Raw genomic sequence first — 18,378 nt, 5'->3', positions numbered from 1 at the left:
TCACCGGTCGAAAAATAGCCTGGAGATGTGGCTAGAGTCAAAGTAGCAGTTGAGGCTTGGAGCAAGAATAATAGACCTGCATTTCTCTAAAATAATCCTGCAGAGGAAGCACGAGAAGTTTGCAGCGAGCTAAGAACACACAGAACAAAGAGAGAAAAGCAAAGACCGATAAGAAATCTTCGCGGACTAGGGAAGGCCTTAGAGTAATCTTTGCTCGAAGACTAGTCAGGAGTTCGAAAGAACTTGGATCAACGCGGACCGTTGGCCAAGATGAACAGGGTCACTGGTTTGGCTGGGCCTTGCAGAGCTGAGGACTGGATAGATAATTGGCAGCCATCCTTGCACAAGGCAGTGGGCTCATGATGAGCATCAATATTGGCCCCGGCGCACCTTTGAGCGATCAGAATACGCTTGCGCCCGCTCCCTTAGGATGTCAGATCGATGGCGCCTCCGACTATCAGCCATCAGTTATTGCACATTGACTTCAATCATCAATTCAGTCTTAGCTGTAAGTAGATAGCATTGTGGAAAAATCAGAGTAGAGTGGCGACAGTTCGTTGACTAGCACAGATCTTGTTGTCCATCTAAAATGGTGCTGTGCAGAGTCCATGGCGAGATCCAGAAGCCGGGAAACGAGGGGGCAAATCCAACCCAGTTTATGCACGGCGAGTTAGCCGGGGCGGTTGAGAGTGGCAAAACAATGATCTGCAAGTTGACTGGTCGCAAAAAGCAAGCCTCCGAGAACGATTGAGCAAGTCATCGTCAACCAGCCACAAATCTCGGCTTATATTTAATGTCCAGAGCAGAAGAAAAAGCTAACTAACCAACCTGCAATTGCGCCGCGAAACGAGCCACCCGAAAATGTGAGCGGTAACTTATAAATTAGTGCTGGCGAATCAGATCTTCGCCAAACTCTCTTGTGGAAGATAATGATGCCTACATGGGGTTCTTGCTACTGTACCTGGGTCCTTGGGGAGGGATCGGGATGTATCCAGACAAACAAACCTCCAAAAGCTTGCTCCAGCGTTCCGGAGTCTGCTATCCACCCCCAGATCAGTCCCCTTTCCTCACACTCACAGGGGTACCCAGATAGGTTTATTCACAGAGGACCAAAGAAATATGGGAGGGAAAGGATTCGAAAGGGCACAACTGGACTGTTTACAATAGCTGCGAAAGTCCACCTGGCCGCAATCAAATCATATTATCATTAAGTATCATTGAGGTATCGTGCAACATTAAAGGAGCCAAGTGATAATTTCCGAACCAGCAGAAAACGAAGTGTAGTGGGAATCCAAAAGACATCTGCAGCACAGGAGAGTATAAAATACTGCCTAAAAATGAAGTAACAATGAAGTCGGAGGGGGTTTAATGCATAACAGGTGGCGATGACAACATTTGCCTAAAGCATCAAAAGAAAAGAACAAAAAATTAAAAAATGAAAAAAGAAAAAGAAAAGAAAAAGAAAAAGAAAAAGAAAAAAAAAAAAAAAAAAAAACGAAACGAAACAGGGAAGACCAGATAGATAACTGCGGGGGCTGAGACAAAATATGATCACGTTTGGCCTGGCCTGCAGTACACCAGTGAGGGTACGTCCTCTGTGAATACACGCCTATGTTCCCGTAGTTATTACTCTCCAGCCGGATTCCTGTCAAGCATGTGAAAGTAACGATGCGCCGTATCCCCAGGAGATTAAATCAGCGGTCCAACACAGCAAGCAGCAGCTTGTAGAAATATCGAGAAATGCCCCATCACCGGTAACTACCCATCAGATACCAACGACGAGGAGGTCTTTCCAGCAAATCGAGCTCCATCGCTTCCGCGCTTCCACAGCCTTTCAAATCTTTGCTATCTAACCTTGAAGGCGCATGGGAAGCCAGTGAAGATTTGGCATGCATGTTCTCTCCGTTGGACTAGGTGGCGCTACCATTGCGAACCAAGGGTGAGGGGCGTTCTGTGTCGGCTCCAGGGCCTCCAGTGGGTGAAACAAGCATTCGTGACTGAGTCGTAAAATTCCCACCTTTCTTGGCTGTGCGTTGGTTTACATACAACTGTGCCGCCGGTGACAAAGGTATTGTTGGCATTTCAGATGGAATCTCTGCCCCATTTTGAAGAAGCAATTCCGCGATTGGAAATGCTATAGGTTTCTCAGCAGCAGCAGGCGATATGGAACTGGATCTCGATTCCGCCATCATAGACTTCCCTGGAGAACTGGGAGACGCAGGATCCGCCGCCGCCAGAGCCAGGAAGACGGCATGGGTGTTTCGAGACCGGTCAGTTACGTTTAGGTTGGCACGAAGCGCGATTGCATATAATACGCCTCGTATGTCGTTTCTTTTGATAGAGGCGAGGAGTGTCTCCTCTGGAGTTGCGTAGCGGGAAAGTGTAGCCGACAAAGGCTGAAGAAAAGCTCTTTCACTATACTTTGCCGTAATGAACTTTAATCGCTGTTCCCTGTTCGACTGCGCCGTGGGCTTGAGCGCTGGATCTAGTCTAGATTCCCAAATCACATTGCTGACACGATTGCCAACTTGTAACAATATCTCGACAATGTCATTGGAAAAGGAATGTATGTCAAGAGTCAGTGAGCGAATCTTCGATATGTGCGTGCCCAGGGACCGGTGGATGCCGCTGCATTCGATACAAAGGACGATGCCAAGATTGATTGACACCCATTCAACTTTGGATAAGGATCCGCAGTCCGCGCACCTACAATTACCTTGATCAGCTTCGCGGATTGTTTGTAAAAGCTTCGATGGATTTTCTTCATAACTATTGCTATCGCTCCGAACATAACTAGGTCGAGCCCCGACCGTGGTTCGGCGATTCACGCCAGATACGTGAGAATTGGAGTATCCATGTTGACCGGAATGAGAAGAGCTCTTCCCAGTTAAAACAGAGCCGATATCGCGGTGAGCAGCTCCATCAGCCATTGGCTGCTGAAGTGTGGCAGGTGGGAGACCTCCGCCTTCCACAGCACTTTGCAACGCGTTGTTTATGGCAACAATCCAGGCATTCATGTCTTCCTCTGACGTTGCCTGATATATCCTCTTATAATGAGGAGTCATGACCTCAAAGCAAAATCTTCTCTCTGCATTCCGTGCTTCGCGAACGGAGGCCATTCGTAAATCTATTGGTTCCATGTGCAGATCCAGCTTTTGTTTCCAATTGCTATACTCGGAAAGTTTTCCTTGATCTAAGACTATCCAAAACCTATGAAATGAGAATTAGTCATGCTCCGAGATCAAAACGAAACTAAAAGTTGAGCCATCTTTCAAATTTGAAGGGGAATTTGGATTAATGAATAATCTCACTTATGCCACGCTTGTTTGTTAATCCCTTTCGGATCAATATGGGATCCCGGACGGGATAACGCCCACAAAAGTCCCTCTTTCCTGTAGTCAACATTAAGACCGTCAGTAAAAGAAGCAGAAGAGTCCCGATCCTCAAGGTCTCGAATGCCTTTGAATCGATTTGATGCGGTCGATCCAGGAGCCCCAGCTTGTGTCTCGATGGGAGTGGGGGTATTCAGTGATTGAGAAAGCCCGGAATTGTTATTGGTAACCGTCTTTAGTTGTGAGCCAGTGCTGTCTGCACGGCCCAGATCCGAGTCCGACTGATGGGTGACATATGTATTTCCATATCCCGGGGCGGAAGCACCGTAGTTTGGTATGGATCCGGGTTCAATATATGTTTTCGTGCTCTTCTCTAGCGCCCGTCTCTTCTCTTCTCTCTCTGTACGCTGAAACTGAAATTCTTTATCAGCTTCGGAAACCTCATCTATGAGAGCCTGCAGTTGAGGAACCATCTCCTCAATCTTCTTGGCTGTTGACAAGTAATTTCTTGCTTGGGTGTCAGCATATTTTGTCAAATGAGATAACACTTCTTGTTCCTTGCGTCCACCGTGAAGGTCTTGCATAAATGATGAATAGTCAAATCGCTTTAATTCAAAATTCCTTCGTTTGGTTTGATACTTCGAATCGCTTTCTGCTCTCTTTTTCTCTTTCAGAGAATCCTGCCGCTGGCCCAAATATCGTCCAACATAAGCGTAGTAATCTCTACTCTCATCTTCAAAGTCCTTTTTCTTCGATTCTGCCTGTTTAATGTCATGATTGTAGAGTTTAGAAAGCGGGTCGATAATGAGCTTTTGGAGATGTTTGGTATTTTGTTGTTCATAATTAAGGATTTCTCGTGCAATTCTTTCGAAATAATGCTCTAATGCAGGCTGAATAGCATTGGCACTGGACACAGATGCGTCATTTAGCGCTGTAATAAAAGCGCTAACCGAATCGTTACATGCGGTTTGGGCCTGATATGCGGCTTCAGCCTTTTTCAAGATTTTCTTCATCTTAGCCCGCATATTTCCCGTTTTCTGCTCGAGGGCCTTCATTGTCGCACGAAATAGGGGGCCATCTTCAACGGCGCTCATGTCTTCCCCGGGACGTTGGCAAGTCACATCCACCTTAACAGAGCTTGCGACAGGCGCTGGTTGGGTGGTTGGTAAACTGTCGCCAATCTCAGGCGGTGTTGGTAGCGTTTGTTGGTCCACAGGGGTCTCTGTTTCGCTCATGCGAGAGTGAACGGTTTGAGTGGAGGGTAACCGATGGCGAGCGGGGACGGTCATTTCGAATTCGGGAGACGGGAATTGAGGGCTGGACAACAGCCTATACGTATTTTGCACCCAGAAAGAAAACGTCGCAAGAGTGTTGAGGCGATTGGTTCTTTGATCGTAGTCGAGAAAACTGCAGCAGTTGCGCCAACCACCTCCTTTATCCTCCGTGTGTCTTGGAGGTTTCCATCTCCAGGACCAGTCAAATTGGACTGAGGGGTTCCCCGAAGTTGAGAAATTCCCCACATGTTGGACATTGGAGTTATTTTGTAAATTAGGGTTTGCATGGAATTCTCTGGTCACTAGGTTATCCAATTCCCTTGAGTTTGATGCGTGCGCGAATGTCAAGCCGGTGAGAATGGTATCGGTGCTCTCGGGCAGACAAGTCGCCACTCCATTTGTTGTCAGAGGGGCAGATGTCTTCGTCTTCCCTTGGCGAATCACAAACGTGAAACGGAAATTCAGTTCGTCGTCATTGTTCAGTTTTAGGAGAAATGAAGGAGGTCCAGTAGGAGATGAGTCGGGGTCCTATATCAGCAAGTCTCAGCAATTTCGACCAGCGCAATGGAAAGAATACAGGTAAAAGGTGAAATGGAATGATTGAGTAGATCAACCTGAATAAATTCGATAAACCTATCATCCCCCGCTTCCCTCCGGGCGTTCATCCGCGAAGCGGGAAATGAATTCGGAGAAATATTTAAGAGGACATTTCCACGACTGTTGCTGATCACGACAGATGTAATCGCCACTTTAATAAGAAAAAAATCAGAGAGGTCAATATCAGTAAATAAGAAGACGACATGATCTATAGGCCATGAAGGTTCAGAGAATGCTGGAACGTACATTTTGCCTGGTCCTTGAGATAAATGGCGCCGGGATCATCTATCCTGCTGCTTATGTTTCCCATAATGAACAGATTATGAGAAATTGACATTCAAACGAACGACGGGGGTTCTATTTCATCGGAAAAGTTCGTCATCGAACAGCGGAGGAAGAGGTGCGATGCGGGGAACAGTGTACAGCACTACAGAGCTCAAGCGAAGGGCATTATTGAGGTCAAATTCGCAGGTGGTAGGATCGAAAATTAGGTCAGCTGGGACCGTAGATATGCTGTGTGGATTGAAAGGACTTTCATAAGTTATGGGGGTTGTTGTTGTAGGCCGTTGGTTAGTTGACTGGATGTTTGATGGAGATGGCCTCTGATGAGGAGGAGGTGATGTTGGTAGGTTCGTTTGGCCGTGCCTGAGTTTTGCTGATCTTTTCCGCCCTCCAGCGGTTAAAATGAATGTGGTGTGTGAGAGTCATGTGACTGCAGTAGTGACGGGGATCTCATTCTTGGCCTGTTATTGCTGAATTATACAACTTCTCTGGCGGACTTCCGCTGTACACTCCCCTAATTTGTAAGGTAAATACCATTTACTATGTATATCTTTTACTCTGCAACGCGTTCCACTGCTATACGTACAGATATGACTACCAGGGGTGCCTCTGCATGTATATATCTACCTAGTATAAGAACAACAAGAGCAGTTCAGGCCATGGAAGCTCTGCCGCTTTTTGTTGGGTCAGTTAATTAACTTGACTGACAAATTCCACGAATATCTCAACACCATGTTATTATATTTAAATATAATTGAGAGTGCATATCTATTAGATAGGGTAAATCATATTAAAATTCTATATTTATTTCAAAAACTGAGATAGTAACTGAATTGAATGACTAGAATATATAAATCAAGATGTAGAAATTCAAGAAATTGATCAAGTCATGAAAAAACTGCTATTATGTATGAAAACTAGACCTCGAAGAATCTTTTAGCAACTATGCAATTAACTCGTTAATGAATTAACTAGTTAATTGATCTGTGAATAAACTTATTGAATTAGTCGTTTTACTAAATCAATAACTTCATATACTAGTTAAAATAAATAAATATATTTTTACTTTTAATGATTATAATTTAAGCTTAAATAAATTATTATTATTATTATTATTATCATAATAAATATATTTAATCAAATATTATAATAATTATATAATTATATTAATATTTAATTATATTATAAAATTTTATTTTAAAATAATATAATATTTATATAATAATTATAATTATATATATTTAATTTAATAAAAATTTATAAATATAAAAATTTATAAATATAAAAATAATATAAATTAAATAAAATTTTATTTAATTTTAAAATTTATTCTTTAAAAATAATTATATTTTTTAATATATTTAATTAATTAATAAAATAATTTTTTTAAATTGTTTTTAATATTATTTATTTAATATATAAATTATTAAAATATATTTTAAATTTTTAATTTTTTATATAAAATTTAAAATAATTATTTTAAATTTTAATTATATTATATAAAAATTCTTTTTATATTTTATATATTAAATTTTTTTTTATGAAGCTTAGTTTATTTTTTAAAATATTAAAATAAACTAATATTTAAATTATTATTTTTTATTTAAATTATTTTTCTTTTATTATAATTTATATAAAACTATATATTTATTTTATAATTTTTATTTTTTTTATTTTATAAAAAAGTATTAAAGCTATATTTAAATAATATATATATTATATTATAAATTTATTTATTTGATTTTATAAATTAAAAAGTTTTTATTTTGAAATAAAGTTAGAAAATCTTCTATAATATTAAGACTTCTGATATTAGCTTTTGCTTTCACACTACTATTATTTGAAATATCATTTAAAAGAATTGTTACGGCGCAGCTGTTTTGTAAAATGAATTAAGGTTGATCTGCTCTGCTCTAAAGAGTTGATCCGCTTCAATCATCAATCTCTTCATATTTAATTGCTCTTTCATTCCACATTCTAATCCTCAGTTTAGTATTCTCGTTGCAGGCTATCTAGTTAGATAGATGAAATGAAGCTTTGTCTTGTTATCATCTTGACCCTAGACTGAGCCATGACATAATACTAAACACTTTTTTCCCAAAAAAGCCCTGGGGATTGAGTAGCAGGCCTCATGTCCACGTTCATGTCCACATCCGTCCACGTCTATGTCTGAATGAGCTTCTCAGTGGTTGCGACCGTGCTGGATGCTCAGAACCCATGTTATGTCCATGTCCACGTCCATGTCCACGTCCACGTCCAAGTCCTCCTGTCCATGTCCGAATGAGCTTCTCAGTGGTTGTTATCATGTTGAACGCTCAGAACTCTCATTAATTTTCTTTTGTTCTTATTTATTCTTACCTTTATTATGGAAGCTTTTCTTGCTGCTCTTCATCAGGAATTTAGCAGCACTATCCAGGAGCTTCACAATCAAGATCAACAGCTTCAGGCTGAATGCCAATTTTTACAGACTGCTCTGAACAACTTCTGATTCCATCTAAAGCCCTCACTGCCAGACCTTAAATGAATCCCTGGCAGTCTATATTGCTAAGTTTAGACGCATTCTCTATGAGGTTAAAGCTCAGGATTGTCTAGATTTTTCAAAAATATCTCAATTCTGCTAAAGCCTCAGTATGTCAATCTGCAATCATCTAGCTCAGCAGTTAAACCTCTTTCAGATCTACAAAGAATACCTGTATGTTGTCCAGCAATTAGCTTCTAATTCCTCTTATTCATCTTTGCCACACGTTTCTCAGCCTGCTCGCTCTGATCGCCCTGCTCATAATAATACTATGAATCTAAATCAAATTCAACTTAATGCTCTTGACCTTTTGCATGATTTTTCACTACATGCTCTGTCAATTTCATATATTCAATGGGAGAAATACTTTCAAGAAGGCCGTTGCATATATTCCTTTAAACAAGGTTTCAATGATGATGATTTTGATGTTAATGAAATATGGAAGAAAACATATAAGAATCTGATTAATGATAGCTAGGATGATTAATCTACTGATAAGCTTGATGAATTTTATTTGCTCTTTTCTTGCTTCTAACATAGCTGCTTGAGAGCAAGTACTTTTTTAAATCATAAAGTAATATTACAGCCCAGTTGCTTGTAATATGAATTAATATTAATTCACTTCACTCTGCTCTAAAAGATTGAATCTCTTCAATTCTTAATCATCTCTTTATATTTACCTACTCATTCATTCTACATTTTAATCCTCAGTTTAGTGTTCTTGTCACAGCTACTTAGTTAAATAGATGAATTGAAGCTTTTGTTTTATTATCATTCTGACTAAAAATAAAGTTATGACAAAAAGTATTAAAGTTATATTTAATAATATATTTATTATAATTATAAAAATAATTAAATTAAATATAAATTAAAAGTTATATATTAAATAAAATTAAATTATTATTAATAAATAATATAAATATTTTTTATTATATTTTTATATTTATATTTTAAATTTTATCTAATTAATATAATTTATTCTATAAAGTAATTTTTATTTATTTATTTATTAACTAGTTATTTTATTATTTATAATTTTTTATTATAAGTTTATTTTAAATATTTTATTATTTTAAAATAGAATTCTATAATTTTTTATTTTAAATTATCATTATATATCAGATTTATAAAATAATCAAATTCTAATTTACTAGTTAAGTGCATAGTCATTGATATATATCTCAAATATATAATAATAATAATAATAATAATAATAATAATAATAATAATAATTTATAATTAAATAAATTATAACCCAATGTTATAATTTAAATAAGATTCTGATTGACGTTCGTAGGTCGTTTGATGATTCTGGGGAGGCTAGTTACGCTAAATATCCGGCGATTTGGATCACGTGCAGAAAGCGGAGCCTATCAAGACCGGCTAAGATTCTTACGCCACTGTACTTAATTTTAAAGTTACTTCGACTCTCTCAGAGTTAGTTAGCTTACAGATTTTTCAGATCTTAAGTTCTTTTTTGAATCTTCAAGACTTCTCACAATATAACTCAATTGAAACCAGCAAAGTAGTAAGATTAAATATCATTCAGCTGTTTTTTCTAGTCTCATGAATCAAGCTCTTGATCAGTTGATTAAGAGATGTCAGCTAATTATACTTGCAAAAGCGAATATGAAGCTCAGAGCTATTAATAGAAGCAAGCAAGAGAGGGAGAATCTGCATACATATTTAGCTCAGGAGGGAATTCAAATCTCTCACGAAGCATTAACTAGAGCTGCTAGAGCTCAGAAGCTCAAACAACCCTGCTGAAGAGGCGATAGAGAATTCAAACCTGGGAACTAAGAAGTGAGCACGTGCATGCTGTAGCAAATGCAGCAGTACAGGATCTAAGGGTATATTCTATGTGATTTCGTTATAACTTTCCTAGTGGTTGTTGCTTAAATTTGAAAATTTATCGAGTGCTGGGTGGTTTCATAAGGTGGTCCATTACATTAGCTAGTTTTACACATAGACCTGGAGGTAGTTCCATAAACATTCATCGATACCCTCAATTCTGAGTGCAATCTGATACTTCCAGTTTCATTATCACTGCTGTTTTACAACTTACGTCTGCAGAAGAAGAAGAATATTGCTTTTAAGGTTATGAAATGCAAGTCCTGCTGCACAGACACCACTTTTCTGTTTCTGTCACTGTTCAACACTGGCTTTTATGACATTATTTTCACTATGTCCTCTTGTTTTAGATGGTGAGGATAAGTTAGCAATCACTGATTCTAAGTAATGTATTGTTTTCTTCAATTTCCATTTCACATATAAATAAACTCCCAGCAAAATTCTTGGAGAGATATAGATAATGGAAGTCTAACTACTACTTTGTTCATGAGCTGCTCCAGAGAATTATAAAACCAATCGATGATGTCCGCAGAACTAAAATAGTAAATAATACAAAAATGAGATGACAATAAATTACTTACGAATCACGTACTGTACTGTACATAGTTAGTTACACTCCACAACTCATCGAGGGATAATAACTAACTAATCATTTTGGCCACGTCAAGAAAAAAAAAAAAAAAAAAAAAACGACGACGACGACGACGGGATAAACCTCCCGGACAAGCATTGACCGCTGGCCAGTGGTCACAGCGAGCACGCCGAATCGGGCTCGGTCAGGGAGGGGCATTGGGGGGCCATTAAACTATTGGGCGACACAGAGTTTTGGGGCCCTGTGGTCGTACCGTGTGCCAAAAATGTACTTCCTCAGGATAACTAAACCGGATGGGGCCGCCACTTTTGGGGCATGGATGTCTGGGCACTCGTGCGTGGATGAATGCATCGGAAGAGTATATCTTTTCTCTCTCTCTCTCTCTCTCTCTCTCTCTCTCTTTTCTCAATCAGATGAGGTGCTTTCCGACTATGTACGAAGTAATGTATACAGGCAGTAGGTACATACCATACTGTACAACGTGGTAGAAGCATTTTCTTTCGTGTGGGACTCCAGGGTTTTGTGTGGGTGGTTTGGGATGAAGATCATTCATCCACAAGAAGGAAAAATCAAGAGGGAACGGCGGCGAACGGCGACCTTCAACTGCCGGCCGGCTAGCTTGGACCTCTCTCAAATCTGTTCCTTTCTCTACCTACAAGTTGTGGGCGAACGGCCCCCTTTGTTAGTTAGGTAGGATCTTTGAACACGAAAACAAGAAAAAGGAAATACTCCGCGCGCCAGGGACAACAAAAAAAAAAAAAAGGTCTTTCATCTATCTAAGAACGAGGCTAAAGGTGGTGAAACTAACAGCTTCGATGCCAAGAACCAATTTATTTTGTCCAATTTTTATTTACATACGCCTTATTTGTTTGGCGTATCTGTGGAAGCGGGATGGTTTTTGGGAACTTCGAAGTTCGATCTAGATTCGTTGTCCATGGAGTATCCTTCCAGAAGCAATTATGGAAGGCCGCGGGAGCGGGTAGATAAAAATCCAGAAAATCGGTCGCTACTCCGTATGCAGCAGGCACCTCACTACTGTATCTGACTACTATAGTTTAGCCCTCAGCTCCGGGGAGAACAAATTTAAGAGGGTCGCTGATAGACCCTCGAAACGCAAAAAATCCCCCCTCTGCACATGCTAGTTACGCCTCAACGTCCACGGATGGATAGACTTGGATGGACTTGGTTAGAGCAGTGGAAAATAAGCTTTCGACCTTCGCCAGTCCGAGGCAAGATATAACTACTGGTAATAGATTCTCATCCCAAAGAAGGGCAGTTGCTCACACTCAAGGTAGTATTTGCTCTTCTCAGAAGGTTGAGGCAGCTTAGGGGCGGGGCGTGGTTTTTGGTCGTCTAATGACGATATACTAATAGCCAGCAGATGGCAGGGAACGGAGTTCTCCATCAATTCTTCCCAATCAATAAGGTATGTTTAGAAATAGCCAGTGAGGAATGCATACGAGAGTGTCCTGGACAGCTTTTGCAGGGTAATCCCAGAAGCGGATGTGTTGTAGCGTCATCATCATGGCTGCTTGAGCTGATCCATGAAATGCTGGGCATGGACTACTCCGCAGGGTTTGGAGCAGTTCCAGCTCCCTCTTTGTTATTTTTCTCAGGTGACAGTTGTGCATTTCATTTCACTTGGAACTGTTAGCATTTAATGCCTCCAGTAGCATCACAGGTGGAGCCTGGTGGAGACTTCTTGGTGACAGCAGATATTGGAACTCTTACTCCGTATCAGCCAGCGGTTGTAAGGGATACATACACCCTACCCAACAGGAGAACCAGGAAAGGAAAAGGTGAGCCTTTACAAGTAAGGTAGTTGCTTGGGCAACATTCCTGCTCTGACATTCAGACCAATGACATGCTGCCAAGTGAGATCGATCTGCTCTGCACCGTTCCTGGTCATGTTCTAGAAATTGCTGAATGGCTCCTTTTCCTCCATGCTGCGGCCTAGGAGATGAACAGCAGCTGGCATATATAATAAGCTCGAGTCCCCGTTGTTGCGGGATTATACGATTAAATAATGAGTTTCGCTTGGCTGGAGGCGATAGGCCCGATTGAGGTATCTAGAGGATTTTCGGGAGACATGTTAACCAGCGAACGTATGTAGTTGACTACCTGCTGCCAGACTCCAGCCAAGTGATCGGGTAGAAGCCTTCGAGAGACAAAGAGTAAGACGGGGGTCCATCTCCACTTGGATGATACATAGATAGCCTGCGGAGCATAACGACGTATGGCGTGAATCGCCATCTGATCTCCAAAAAGGGCATACGAAAAATGACAGGGAACCGGGGAGAGAGAGGGGAGGGGGGAGTTGGGGGGGGGTGGTTCCTTATCAAAAAGGTTCAACCTCGCAGCTAGCTTTTCCTTTTTAGATCGGTGCGTGCTCTCTGGTTCTTCGCAAAGAAGATCCAGACTATAATTATAAAGAAGGCTAAATTAATCCAGATCCGGATAAATTCGACCCAGGGAAGAATAGGGTATGGTAATTGGAATTCCATACGGCGCCAGAGCCATAACGTGTATTCTAGTTCCAGGTTCCTTCTCCCCCTGCCATCGAGAGACAGTGCCTGCCGATTGCCCTCCCACCCCCCGAAATGCGAAATGCTCTGCTGTGAGTGGCTGATCGGCGCGAAGGGCGCATGAAAAAGTGACTGGTCGGGCGAAGAGGGTATGGCATACGGATCGTGTTATCGTTCAGGGTAATAATAACCGGCTCGACTTTCCTAACCAACCATCGTCGTAGCAGGGGCGGGCTCCTTTTGACCACATGTCCGGGGAGGGGGGGCACAACCATCGCTAAGCATAACAACCAACAACCTAAAATAAAATACACATGCGCACACAGTCAGAATGTACAGTAAGTACCTGTACAGTATAGGAACGGTATCCATACCATTACGCTCTCCGTTCGTAACCCGTTTTCCAGCCCCCGAATCCCTGTGCTCTCTCTCTGAACGCTTCTGGAATGCGTCCAAAGCGCCGGACTAATGGTTCTGTGCGTCTTCTGCTCCTCTTCTGGCTCTCCCGTGGTCCCTCTTGCTTCTCAGAAGGCTTGCTTCCTCACCTGTTCCCCCTCTCACGTCCTGGGCCACCGAAACACCCTCTCCAACCCCATCGTCTAACCCAGTTGTCCTCCCTCCTCCTTCCATCCTGATCCGTCTGCCGCACTCGCATTATCGCCCGGAGAACCGGGGAACCGGGAAAGCGGGAAAGCGGGAAAGCGGGAAAGCGGGAAAGCGGGAAGCTGCATCGCATTTTGTCCTCGCTCGCTCCCCCCGACAATCCTGACTGACAACCTCCGAAAACGCGGCCAGCCGAGAAAGAAGAAAAAAGCCTTCTTCTATTCTCGTTGTCTTGAAAGGTTCCTATCGTATACCTCTCTCTCCCCTTCGACCAGAAAATCCTCTCCTTTAACCAACCAGAGACCACCAAATCAAAACAAAACAAAACCAAAAAAAAAGAAAAAGAAAAAGAAAAAGAAAAAGAAAGAAAAAAAAAGAAGAAAAAAAAAAAAAAAAATTAATCCTTTGTCCCTTGCCCCAGCACCCGTTCGGCTGGTACTTTTATCTTCGTCCGAAAACCCTCCTTGTGTGAAACCCGTCTGTCAGGGAGAGCTCTCTCCGCCATATTTTCAAACAACAGTGACGGACAACCCTCACGTTTCTCCCTTCTTAACCCTGTGATAGCCACCCGTTCCTAACGCTGCCATCTCGGGTGTGGACACCGTCGCAATGATGCTGTAGGAGGGCCGGTCCTTGCAGTTCCCTTGCCCAACTACTCAATTGCTTGCATCTCGCTTGTCAATTGCCAGGGAGCCCTCCTTTTCTTATATATATATATATATAGAGCTCTAAGCTCGGTCCGGTCCATCCACTGGGAGGGGTTTTTTTTTCTTTTTTCTTTTTTATGCTCCCTCCCGTAGACGCCGGATGTTGCATAGACACACGTTCGATTCATTTTTCATTTCTCTTCGTTTTCATTTCTGTTCCCCTTCCATAATATTTGTTGCGGGCGACGCTGGCGCCGCTGGATCATTCTCCGAGAGACGTTTTGCAGTCCAACGGTGAAATTAAGTGGACAGATTGGTGAAAACGGAAGACTTGAGGGGAGGAAAGAATCCCACAATTAGAAAAGAGAAGAGAGAGGACGGGGGAAATATTCTCGAGTTGAAATACCGGGGTGAATTATAAAAACGCAGACTTCAAGGGTGTGACGGAAGATCCTAAAGATTATTTTCGATATAGTCGGTGTCAAGAACAATTCAGATTTTGCAGTGGATTGATAGGCCATATACGGTCCCTACTGTTTTTCTTTCCCCGAGATTCTTACACTCCTCCAATTGACGAGCAACATCGACCGTTCTTTCACCTTCCTTCTTGTGTATGCCTCAGGACTTTTTGAACCCAAGGGAGACACAACACGTTATCCGGTTTCCAGATCAACGTCGCCAATTCACCTGTCGAGGAGGGCCTATTCCTAGGCAATCCCATATCTCAATTTCAGCATGGATCCTGGAGAATCTTGCGCCGTATATTTGGATGACCGTGTGAAAGAACAGCGCTGGGTAGTGAGGAACGCATCTACGTTTTCCGAAACGAATGTTACTGGACTACAATGTGCTATCCCTGAGGATCCGGAACTTCACACCAATGTTGAACTGTTTCTGGGTGTCTTCAAGAAAGGTAAACATCCTTCCTGGATGAACTGTACTCATATATTACAATCTGCATCTGATATAATTATGTTTAAGCAAAGCGTAAAAATTTGGGAAGCTTATGCTAACGAATTTATAACCCCCAACAGTTTTCTTAGCAAAATCTAGAAAAGAATTTGCCAAAATATTAACGGAACTCAATGAAAGTTGTCGGCCGAATTCTAACCCTTTATTTGCCCTTGTCGCCATCAGCATCATTGGTTCATCACAGGATACGCCTCAGTCGTCTGAACATCCCCCAAGCTCAATCCTGACGAAGCCACCGTCACGCAGGACTGAAGTCGGACGAGTTTTACCATTTTCATCCGATGAGGATGAGTTTTGTGCGATAGACCTTCTTGCGAGATTTTCCTCGAATTTGGAAGCCCAGGATGAAGTAAATCTCGCCGTCCCAATTGCCGTCTTACGGTTTGTACAAGAAAACGATGGAGAAATATATTCTACCCAGCGCGAAGAAGATTTTCCTATGGTTACCAAGTGTATAAATCGTTGTTTAGATGCTGGGGTTGTCGACGTCCTTATTTCGCCGCTGGATGCTCCAAGAGTCCAAGCTCTCTCGGTTCACGCATATCGAATACATAAAAGCGCGCGAGAAGAACAACTGCAGTCTACGGCAAACCGGAAACTCAGAAAACACTCGTGGGTTGGTACAAGCGACAGTCAGCAACCATACGGATATCTTAGAGAACTCATGTTAGTATCGCCTTTGCCGCATCACCGTGGTGGGCTCATACCGTTCCACCCAGAATCGTTACTAATTGACACTCAGGGTCACTAAACTTATGAAACGAATATGCAATCCCGAGGAAGAGGTAGAGGATTCTCAAACACGGTATGCATCGTCGTTGAAAGTGTCTCAAGATACTCGAGACTTAGCTGGGGGGCCCAGTGATCTTGAAATCCTTCACGATCGCAAACACCTCGTTGAGATTGAAATCAGCACCTGGAGTTTCTCAGCACATGATTTCTCAGAGGACGAACTTGTACACGCTTCATTCGCGATGATACAACATGCCCTTAAAATGCCAGAATTGGAACATTGGCGAATCCCATCAAGTGCGTTGATATTTCTCTTCTCTTTGCTATATGCATTCTTGTTTCAAAATTGCTTATTGCAAGCCCTAATGTTGTGCAGCCGAACTTCACTCATTCTTACTTGCCACTCGTGCCACATATAATTCTTTCGTACTATACCACAATTTTCGCCATGCTGTGGATGTTCTACAATCGACCTTCCACTTGCTCGTCTGCATGGGAGTTTTACCGCGCTATCCAGATGGAATTACGCAATGCAGCACAAGGAGTCCAATTGCATTATTGCTGACCCCATTCGACGCTCTAACGCTACTGATCACTGCTCTTGGTCACGATGTCGGTCATCCAGGGGTAAACAACATCTTTCTCGTCAAATTAAGCGCTCCACTCGCCCAGCTGTACAACGATACTTCGGTTCTGGAATCTTTCCATTGCGCTGCATTCTCTCAGATCTTACGGATGCATTGGCCCGTGGTTTTCGCGGATATGAAACTGCGTAAATTGATGATTAGTTCAATCCTCGCGACCGACATGGGTATTCATTTTAAATTTATGGAATCCCTGAACGCACTTCAGGAGAAATATCACAAATCTCATACAACGCAAGGGTGGAAGCCGCAAGATATAGAGGCTCATCGGTCGTTACTTTGCGGTTTACTCATCAAATGTGCCGATATCAGCAATGTGGTACGTAGGGGGGTTCCTTCGTTAACATCTTTTATAAGTTTTCATGAGCTATCGCAATGGACTGACAGTTTGACCTTTCGTACAGGCCCGCCCATGGGTAATCGCAGAACGATGGACGAATATCTTGCAAGAGGAGTTTGCTCACCAAGGTGAGATGGAGAAGAATGTCGGGATAGAAACAGCACTTTTCGGTGGCCCTCCGGAACTTGGAAATATTCCCAAACTCGCCAAGGGCCAAATGGACTTCATGAAGTTATTTGCACTGCCCCTTTTCGAAGGCATGGCGGATATTATACCGGAGATGGCATTCACTGCAGCTGAGATAAGACGTAATTGGTCAACTTGGCAAAGACTCGTGAGTGGAGATTTGCACAGCATGTCGTCACATGAAGCGTCACCTCAACAGGCCCACCCGTCGTCGGATCTTGCGAATGTAGAACCTGTTGGAAAGCCTCTCCAGGGTACCGTTGTCGATCGTGAAAAGACGCCACCTGCTTCGTTATTACCATTGTCCCGTACGGCTGACCACATGCCTCCAACTAAGGACAGTGGAATAGATGGGAATCTTGGAGCTGAGAAAGGAAATATGGGCACCCCTGATATCTCCTCCTCCGCCGTATCGACGACTGCTTCAGAACATAATGATTCAACTGCAGATGGGAATCAAGTGTCCAATTCCAGACGGGTTCAGTCTCACCGCCTATCTCAGCGCTGGTGTACTCGTCCATCAATTATAATGGCACCGAATCGCCAAAGTGAGGTTACACTCGGAACGCGTACTCAAAGTGCCAGCACCTATACGAATAACACAGTGATGACACCCATATCCTCAACGACCCAGGCCAGCAGCTTTATCAGTGTCGGTAGCAGTAATGGCGACCAAGATTACGTGAACCCGGCGGGCGAGCCTGATCCGGAAAACAACTTTCCGAGCTGCAATTCCCAAAGCCTGGCGGAACAAGATACTGGAGAGGGCAGCAGAAATCGCCCTACCCCCGTGGCTATATCAACCAGCCCTGGCCGTCCGCACCATCTCCACCCCTACCACAATACCGTTAACGGCAGCAATGGGAAACCCCCGCATTTCATGAGTGCCCTGATCGACAGAAGTTTCGGCACCAACAAAAGCAATGGATTCAGCATAACAAACCCCACCTGCTCTACCTCCGACAACAACTGCCATCCAACCGGCAACCCACATTTCTCGAATCATGATCCCCTACCCAACTACAACACAAGCAACAACATGAATGGAAATACCAACCGAAGCATCTCGCGACGAAGAAGTCGCTTAAGACTCGCTTTCTGGCGTCGCAACACAACAGATAATAGTCGCAGCCCATAACAGCGACGACGGATGAACCTCGGAATTTTCAACGAATATATAATTATCCCTTTTCCTTCCTGCTTTGGTGTTGTATACCTCCTATGGTCGAAATTTCTACGTTAAAGGGAGAAAAGCTGTCCCCTCAAGGACTTTCGACAAGGAC

At 42.4% G+C, this 18,378-nt stretch overlaps 2 protein-coding genes across 2 annotated transcripts; one reads left to right on the top strand and one right to left on the bottom strand.

The window, feature by feature from the left end:
- Positions 1-1,910: 1,910 nt before the first annotated feature.
- On the bottom strand, positions 1,911-5,513 carry PAAG_00821 (ARF GTPase activator (Csx2); the record flags this gene model as incomplete). Its single annotated transcript, XM_002796916.1, has 4 exons — positions 1,911-3,210; positions 3,312-5,134; positions 5,221-5,354; positions 5,450-5,513. 4 exons carry the CDS (start codon positions 5,511-5,513, stop codon positions 1,911-1,913), a joined length of 3,321 nt encoding a protein of 1,106 aa, XP_002796962.1.
- Positions 5,514-14,956: 9,443 nt separating this feature from the next.
- PAAG_00819 (hypothetical protein) lies at positions 14,957-18,233 on the top strand (the record flags this gene model as incomplete). Its single annotated transcript, XM_015844146.1, has 5 exons — positions 14,957-15,134; positions 15,256-15,859; positions 15,936-16,222; positions 16,302-16,888; positions 16,974-18,233. The coding sequence occupies 5 exons, from the start codon at positions 14,957-14,959 to the stop codon at positions 18,231-18,233; spliced, it is 2,916 nt and encodes a 971-aa protein (XP_015700927.1).
- Between the last annotated feature and the right edge of the window lie 145 nt (positions 18,234-18,378).

This window comes from Paracoccidioides lutzii (genome assembly GCF_000150705.2).
Source record: "Paracoccidioides lutzii Pb01 unplaced genomic scaffold supercont2.2, whole genome shotgun sequence".
Classification (NCBI taxonomy): domain Eukaryota; kingdom Fungi; phylum Ascomycota; class Eurotiomycetes; order Onygenales; family Ajellomycetaceae; genus Paracoccidioides; species Paracoccidioides lutzii.
This window is presented reverse-complemented; position numbering and strand designations above follow the sequence as displayed.